Source organism: Anneissia japonica, unplaced genomic scaffold, assembly GCF_011630105.1.
Source record: "Anneissia japonica isolate Jap-2015-1 unplaced genomic scaffold, ASM1163010v1 scaffold287948_len850469_cov200, whole genome shotgun sequence".
Lineage (NCBI taxonomy): Eukaryota > Metazoa > Echinodermata > Crinoidea > Comatulida > Comatulidae > Anneissia > Anneissia japonica.
The window spans coordinates 556413-565300 of record NW_022699796.1 but is presented as its reverse complement, the minus strand read 5'-3'; the positions used below and the strand labels follow the sequence as shown (position 1 = coordinate 565300).

The 8888-nt window shown below is 34.3% G+C and overlaps 2 protein-coding genes across 2 annotated transcripts in view; one reads left to right on the top strand and one right to left on the bottom strand.

The window, feature by feature from the left end:
* Positions 1 to 255: 255 nt before the first annotated feature.
* LOC117103135 (zinc finger HIT domain-containing protein 3-like) lies at positions 256 to 4083 on the bottom strand. The gene is made up of 5 exons (XM_033243641.1): positions 3894 to 4083; positions 3530 to 3561; positions 2552 to 2626; positions 1584 to 1646; positions 256 to 1106 (listed from the first exon to the last, which is right to left on the bottom strand). Exons 1-5 carry the CDS (start codon positions 3965 to 3967, stop codon positions 925 to 927), a joined length of 426 nt encoding a protein of 141 aa, XP_033099532.1. The 5' UTR covers positions 3968 to 4083; the 3' UTR covers positions 256 to 924.
* A 220-nt stretch (positions 4084 to 4303) lies between these two features.
* LOC117103134 (serine/threonine-protein phosphatase BSL1 homolog) overlaps positions 4304 to 8888 on the top strand; it is a 19108-nt gene continuing 14523 nt past the window's right edge. Inside the window, exons 1-2 of the mRNA XM_033243640.1 lie at positions 4304 to 4528; positions 6013 to 6253. Coding sequence (XP_033099531.1) covers positions 4334 to 4528; positions 6013 to 6253 — 436 coding nt within the window. The 5' untranslated portion in view covers positions 4304 to 4333. The remainder of the gene's footprint in view (positions 4529 to 6012; positions 6254 to 8888) is intronic.

The window sequence follows — 8888 nt, the reverse complement described above, 5'->3', positions numbered from 1 at the left end:
GAAATATTCGTGTTTAATAAATTATGTTCCAAAAATACGTCAACTTGACTTTTGTTTTCATTGTCATCACTTTCACCAATATATTTGTTATGGAACAACGTGCTACATCATTTCACAATGATACATCTATATATATATATATATATATGTGTGTGTGTATGTAGTATGTGTGGTTGGCTGAAACATGTCTTGCAAGACGAGTGCGAGTGCTGAATGTAAAAACAAAGCAATATAAATAATCAGAATGACTCTAAGTCAAGAACTCAGCATTTTATTGCACTACAGGCTATTTCATGAGGGGTCTACAATCATTAGGTATGTGCGTGTGCCAGCTTAGTTTTTAAATTAACCAGTGTTATTCTCCAAATTCTATATAATCTCAACATGTCCATTTCTATGTCACTTATTGACAGGTATTTGAGAAAAGGTCATGGTTCATATATTTTGGATTTCCATGTACTGTACACATTCTGTACCAATTTTTTAAAGTATCATAGGCTTATTTTCCAATTTCATATATGTTCACCTTCTCATGCTCAAATCATGTATTGCTGCTGTAGCAGAGTATGAAAAGATTGACAATTCCACTAAGCAACACCCATGGATATTGTTGCTAAAATCTTACAAAATGACAGCATAAACTTGTACATAAACTTTTATGTGTGTAGGAAGTGTGAATATTCCTGGCTGTCAATCAAAATGTTTTGGCTTTGATTTTTGTTTTGATTTGTCAGTTGTTCAGTCTGATTGACACTTTGGAAAGGTCAATATATATGCAGGCCAACAAGGAGCCCATACATGACAATAATGCAAACAATTTCCTCAAGGTCAAAAACAATCAAGCACAAAACCACATCAATAGCTTCCAGAATCAACAAGTATTTATGAATTTACAAGATCACACTTTTTTTTAAAATGTTCTGTTCAGATTTTTTGTTGAGGTGGACCTTCAACGATTCCAAGACATGCATCTGCAAACTCGGTAAAAATTGGTTCCTGCATTGCCTGGCTTATCCCAGTAATTTTGTCATTTGTTGAGTCCAAGTTTAGCAACATATTTCGAAGATGAGGGTTTTCAAGTTGTTTAATTATTGTGCTTGATTTCTCTGAAAAGAAAAACGATTTCAGGATTTATAGTGTGAATGTAAATGCAAATGGAGTTTAAAGTTTAAAAGAAAAAATTTACTTTCTAAATACAATGATAAAAAAAAAAACACAAGAAAAAAAATCACTTTAGGTACAAACTATGTAATCATTGAATAATAGTTTTATATGAAGTATATGAGGGTTCAAGCATTATAAGCTATGATAATGTTAAATATATAATCATCATCACTACATTATTTTTTGGTGGCCAAGTTGTAAGACTGTTAAAAAGGATGGGCTTGCACTAGATAATAGGGTGCTTCCAATTTGGTTGACAAAGCGATGCTAGAATGAAATGCCAAATTGCATCCTAGAATCCACGCGATGAGAACTCGCATGCGCAAATACCTTTTAGTGACGTCATTACGTTCTACATTCTATCGTTGTCATGCAACTGAAAGCTCCTTACTACTGTATTAACAATATAAATTACTTACCTAACAATGTTAATTTTTCATCAGGTACTTTATCTTCAATCTCTATATCATTTTCTTCTTTTTCTAAAATGATTAAATATTGAACATTTTCAATTATTTATGTACAGTATTTTGGTATTGACAAATATCTAAAGGCAGGAGTCCAAACTGCAATGTCACATTTAACAATCACAAAATTCAACAGAGACCACTATTACATAAATATTGTATGACTCTTTTGCACAGTCAATTGCGGAATGAGACGAGACAATGGACCTGTGGTATAAAAAGAGACATAAGTTCTAGACAAGAAGATTATTTTTAAAGTTGAAAGCAAGAAATATGTATTCAATTTTTAAAATAACAATAATTTTCAATTTTGTATAGGATTTACTTATGAAATATTTTGTTGAATAAATATTATTAAAATTATTTTAAAAAATTAAGAAACTGTTCAGAATGTACTAAATGTGTTATTATTTTACTACCATAAAAATGCATGGAAATAAATTAATAAAACTAGTAGCATGAATTAATTGGCACTTGAGAAAATACCTAAAAAAAATAAGATGAATAGAGGTAGTGAAATTTAATTTTTAAAAATACCAACAATAACAATAAAAAGATAATCAGAGATTTCAAACCCAAAACACTCCGCTCGAGTAGACTTTGTCAGCTGTTGCGGCCAGAAAATATATAAATAACATTCTAAAATCTGCATCTTACTTCTGGTCAGCATCGATTTGAGGACCAAGATACACATATGTGAGAATTTGCAGTAAATCGGTCCAGTAATTTTTGAGTTGCATCCAGAAGGACACACACACCCCACACATAGACGTGCGCTATTGCAATACCTCACCTCTCCTTCGGAGGCATTACGTTTCAAAGCTCTGCTTCTTGTGGTGGCCATTTTTCAAATTTAAATTTGATTTTCTTTGATTTGCTAATATATATATTTGGAAATGGTAATAATTATATACCAGTACCTTGCTTTTCAACTACGAGATTGGTTGTACTAATTGCTGGTGGTTTGTCCTTGATTGATACTTGTGTACAAGACTCTGGGGAAAAAATAAATATTTGTTATTTATTCTGAATAATATCAATGGTAGCATGATATATTGATATCTGAACAGGGTCCCAATCCAATACCCAATCTCTGACTTATAATATTAAGTACTGTATTAGCACAATGGAAAGGAGATAGCAGTGGTCGCTCCAGCATTTCCCCCTGTTGGACTGGCCTGGACACCCTGTTAATTTGCCTGCTCAATTAACATTATTTTGATTGCCAGTCTGTAATGTTGTGGTCTGAAAGCACAATCTGGAGATTTTTTTTAAAATCTTAAAAAAATCTGGAGATTTCCATAATTAACCAAAAGATGATGCAAGATACCAAAAAAGTCATGTCACTACAAATTATTGGCCGTTAATGGCGACATTTGAATTGAAAATGGCTGCTTGTGTATGCCTTAAATACATTAAATAATAACGATCAAATCAATCAAATTATGCATAAATTGGAGTATTTTTGGGGAGGTGGGGTGGCCTGTGAAATCGGGTGAAAATTACATTCGATTGGGAGAACTGGTAATTTGTTTAAATTTCGGGTGACCGACAGGATCAGGTGAGTTGGCAGGTCTGTTACAATGTTGTGTGAACGTTATTTTGTGACATACCTAACCACAACGTCCGCAAACATTATAAGAATGTTTTGTGTTTGCTGGGTTATTCGTGGACTCGTACAGGCTCTAGTCAGCCCCTTGTTTTGGACCCCCCGTCGGACCACTTGTCAGCAAATTTCTGGAGCCACCTATTTATAATATGCTCATAGATCGTTACTGCACAAGGGGATTATTTTCTCTGGAATCCCACTGGCAACAGTGTACCCAAAGAAGAAGACTTCAATCGGTAGCACGCCTGCTGCCCATTTAGGAAATATTGAATTCACTACTGCTTCTCACCTTTGTGCTTCTTGCAACATGTGACTGAACAACTGAAAGAAATAGAAAATTTATTTATATTTATTTATTTTATTTCAACAAAATTTTGTGAAGGTGCTCCATCCAGTGTCATTAGCAAAAATGACGCAGAGTTAACATCCAGGCATATGACTCCATTATTTAGTCTTTCAAACGATAAGGTCAAAATAGGCTTTAGTTAGGCCTTTCATGTTGTATGTCTACTCCCTGGTTCGGGCGCTGGTCTAACCACAGTCAGGGCCTAGCGGTCACAAAGGAGGGGGCACATGTCCACTTCCAAGAAGCCTCCACTGCTGCAACAACAGTGTCGACCCGGCCTACGCCTACCTACCACGGCTTAACTTACTATTTATGGTAGCATTTTGGACACTTATATTTTGAATCGGAAGCACCACATTCTATACACTCCTTGGTTTCCATTTTCACACAAGATGACTTTAATTGAACAACAACTCATACAACATCATGCCCTCTTCAATAGGTAGGTGAACTCTAACCCAAAACACAAACACGTGTTGTTAATTTCGTGACTGTACACAGAATCCGGATTCGACCATTTCAAATCGGAAACCAGTACAGTATTTCGATCAATTTCAATAAATAAATTTGAAATTTTTGACCGCTATCGTATTTAGTGTGTCGTTTTAACGGTAAACTACATGAACTATGAACATTTTAAGCAGTTCCATGTAAACAGAGTTATATAATAATTTAATTTGTGATTTTAGAAAAATAGTTCTGTCCAGAACCACGGGATTTCCCTTTGTTTTGTGTAGCGTTTTAAAGATGGCGTCGACCTGCGAACTTGATCGAGAAAACAGTAAACATATTAACAGCATAGTGTCTGTTCTTGTATATCAGAGTCGTGCATCAAAGTTTCTGTTAACTCGTTGTCCAAATACGACATCGTGGACATTTCCATACGAAGGAATTGATCAATATTGTCAAGAATTCAAGACCACTGGAAAACGTGTACTGGAGGTAGGCTAGGCTAGCTAGGCCTTTCCTTTAGGCCCCTACTAGCTAGGAGATAAAGGCTAGCATCTCTGCTGCTGCTGGCTTTGCTAGCAAGCGAATAACCCCCACCCCAGGCAAGGCCTAGTAGAAGGGACTCCGGATAGAAGAGGCGTAGAGCCAAAGCTTAGGTCAAATAAGCCTAGCTTGGCCTAGGCCTGGCTTAGTAAGCAGGTGTTAAAGTGAAAAAAATTACATAAGTACAAAGTGTTTATTATTGTTTGTGCTATTTTTGCCTATCCCTGGAGTGCGCCCTCAGTAATCATCATAAAAATGGTGTGTAAACAAATAGGTTTTCCACAAATATCTACAGCCTAAATACTATATTTTAAACACCGTGGCTAGAGATACGGTCCCATATCTCAACTTCCGTTTGTTAAGGTTGGTAAATTGCATTATCCAATAAAATGCCGCTAACAGCCTGACAACATCGCTCTAAAATTGCTGGCTGTGAGCCTGCTTTCCTGTCGAGTTGTTATATACTAAAGTGACTTATGACGTCAAGCTCACGGACCACAAAACAAGTACATAATTGAGCAACTCGCCAACAATTAATACAGTAAATAAAATTTAAAATGCGACTACTACAGAAAAATTAATGGCAATCAGCTATCACATATTCCATAAAGTAAACCAACAATGGAGAACTGTTAACTTACTAGTCACTATAATATGTAACACGTTTACTGCACAATGGCCAAGAACAATCGTATGACTCAAGAAAGGATAGTTATAATCACAGATCATATACAGTATAGGGTCTAAATATAATTAATTTTACCTTTTCCTGGTATAGCATTTGACCTGAAATAAATGTGAAAGTATTCTATATTACTTTTTAGTTTTTGATTAGATTAAGTTTCTTTTTTTTAATATTAATTAATTATCACATCATTTAAAAGGGTCAATGTAATTCCTTCCATCTCATTTTCATATTTCATGCATTTTTATAGGCATACTTAACCTAACCTCAGTGAGCAATTTCACAAGTCTTCATAAAAAATGACGTCACACCGGCGGCAGCATTTTATCGGATGATGCAGTTTACCGTACCTTTAGCAAACGAAAGATAAGATACGGTACCATATCCCTAGCCATGGCGTATTTTTAATATAATATGAAACAATATTAGTTATTATTACATTCCGTAACCGAAAATAGGGCCTAGGCCTAGACAGCCGAGAGAGTAGTAGGCATTAGAAGGGTGTTTTTCCGGAATATAATTGGTGGAGGCAATGAAAATGAGCAGGAATTTTCTCACCTCAGCATATACTATCGTTAGACTGAGGTCGATGTGGAGTGTCACACACCACCACTAGTCAAGTCCTCATGCATCTGCCCCACCTTATGTTTTCACTGTTTGTTAGAGTGTACTAGAGAAACAACACTGACAGTTCATTTTGTCAGTAAAGTTATAGTTCAATAATTAACAAAAAACAAATTATGTTTAGTCTCTAGCAGTTGGAGGTAGACTTGAGGCTGTGGTACAAATTCGTCATGTATTGTTTCCGAAACAACATCCATCAAAACTCAAGTTTAGCTTTCTTGCAAAAGTTGAATATATTGTGGAAGACAGCACTGCCTCTATTCCTCCAGCTGTCACCTGGGCAACCCGAGATGACATGAGAAAAATGCTGACAGAAGGGTCTATCTCACCAGAGGTTTTTGACCTTACCCGCAGAGTTGTTGATGGTAAGGATCTTTTAATATAAAAAATTAATATTACAGTATTCAAAATGTTAATAATTTTTATATTGTGTACATAGAGTATCCATAAATCCTAATAATTCACATTATTATTTCATTCACAACTGTTTATAAATTGTATATTGAGTACATTTAGGACAGTAGGCCCAATACATTGAGCATACAAAGCACTCTAACCATTTCTGTACTAGTACACATTGGCATTCAGAAAAGGTCTCTACTTTCAGGATACAGAAGAACTTCACTTCCTACCCAGTTCTACAGAAGTACCATATATTCTCGCATAAATAATGAGACTCGAGGCTTGAAATAGCAAATTACGATCGAAAGACAGGAGGTTATCTTATACGAGCAACATACGCAAATTTTTGATTTTTAAATCATTTTCGTCATCAGATCGCCTGTAACATGCAAATTCACTACTGAAGTGAAGCTACTAGCTGTTAGTATTCAAATTAATGCAATTTTAAATGGGGAAAATAAGGTTTGAACATTTAAAAGCCCATTAAATTGTGTTATTTGGAAGATTAGCCTAAATTTGGCTTTGTATTTAGCCAGCTAGATGCAGTATCAAGACCATAAAAAGCAGAAAAATGTAGGAATAGACCTTTCCGCTAAGCCCCGCCCCTTGGATATTGTTGCTAAGGTCCCACAAGACGACAGTTAAAACCTACGAGAACACGTGCGTTTGTGGGACAACACATGTTTTTGTGAGACGCGCGCGTATTCCTAGCGCTGTTCTGATTAGTCAGTTGTTAAGTTTGATTGACACTCCAGAAAGGTCTATTAAGGGGTCGTCTAATACGTGCGACATACAAAAATCATCCAAAAATCTTTTCAAACTCGCGGGTCATCTTATACGTAGATTGACTTATACGCAAAAATATATGGTACATTAAATTCAGCACATATCTCTACTTTCAAAATGCAAGAATTTTACAAAATGTGGCTATGGCGGCTGCAAGTTGTTTAATGTCGACCGAATGGCGATTGTAAATTATTCCAAATCGCTTGGAAAATGACCTTAGTTTTATTGTTATTATCAGAATGGTTTGCTAATGTTCCAAAAGATACTGGCCTCAAAAATATTATCTATATGTTTTCAAGAATTGCTATTTGAAAGATCAAAATCATTTTGTTCTCCTTGGTAAAATAATATATTTCAGAAAAAAAGAGCCTTAACTTAGAGTTTTGATATCATCAATTCAATCAAGCTTGGGAACATAAAGTATTCTTTTATGACCGTATCTAAATTATAATGCCAAGTCAATCTTTAATATTCCAATTACAGGTTTTTTTTTGTAAATTCATGTGAAAATTACGTGAATTGAATTCATAATTTTCATTTATTAATTTATTCATGTCCGTACCTTGAATGTAGATTGTTTTTTTATTTGGCTTTTTATGTGTATACTAATCTATATTTTTATTACCTTGTTTTGCATGTTTTGTCATTCTCAGGAACTCCTGTCCATTGTCATACGATACAATACATTACACTAGTGTAAGCAGGCAGTGTCTGCAAATCTCTGTTGAGAATTACTGTTTTCCAGAAAGTTTGAAATGCACACTTGATTGGGAACTCATCAGTTTCATTGTAGGCCTAGCTCAGAAGAAATGCATATTTGATTGAACAGGCCTGCATTTCATAATTGTGCCTTGAGCATATAGGTTAATTATGCACAATCGTATTTTAAGAGTATGTTCAGACTTGATTTTCATAGGCATCGTTATTAGCATATTTCATCGTAGCCTGGGGTATCGCTTATATCATCATTTATCACAGTGTTAACAATCAGCTTGTCACGTTCATGTATTTATTGATGATAATGTAAGTTGTGTACTGTCACGATATTGTGTTTTATGTTTAGATGTTAATAGATTCATCACTGTACTGTTTTATGTTAATTAATATATTTAATTTGCTTGCATTCACTGTGCTCTTCAGCTCTGGTCCAGTAACATTACAAATGTCTTCTGTTCTTCAGAAATTCAAATTTGTGTACAAATATAATAAAACTTCAATAGATGCGCTGTACTTTATGCTTTCTAGTACCGGTACCATTTATGTCCATTGAAATTCAAAGGCATGTCTTCCATTGTACTTGTAAGCCATACTGTCTTCCTTGACACTCTGCCATGGAAAATTGTATGCTCATTCCTGTAACAATGAAGTTGTAGCACCAGCTGGTGTTCGAAAGGTACAGCACTAATTTCTCCCATCACACTCTACTTGAGGCCATCACAATAAAAATAATTATCAACCTTGGTTTCTTTACCTTCCGTTTTCCCACCAAATTTTCCTTTGGAGGCTTCATATTTTTTAAAACTTGCTTGTGTTGTCTTTATTTGCTCAAATTTATAAGTCTTGTCTATCACCAAGTTTGAAGCATTGTTTTTTTTTCAAATTGCAATTTAGAGCACTGTGATTATAATTGAATTATATTATTATTATTATTATTGTTATTAATATTATTATTATTATTATTATTATTATTATTATTATTATTATTATTAAAAAAAAAAAAAAAAAAATTACTATTACTATTATTACTATTACTATTATTACTATTACTATTATTACTATTACTATTACTATTACTATTACTATTACTATTAC

Bases quoted from the DNA above. Each gene is read 5' to 3' on its own strand.
- LOC117103135 (XM_033243641.1), bottom strand. From the start codon at position 3,967: ATGGAAACCAAGGAGTGTATAGAATGTGGTGCTTCCGATTCAAAATAT. The intron at 3,562-3,893 runs GTAAGTTAAGCC...TATTTCTTTCAG, and splicing joins CCAAAATGCTACCATAAATA to TTGTTCAGTCACATGTTGCA. The intron at 1,107-1,583 runs GTAAGTAATTTA...TTTTCTTTTCAG, and splicing joins TGAAAAATTAACATTGTTAG to AGAAATCAAGCACAATAATT.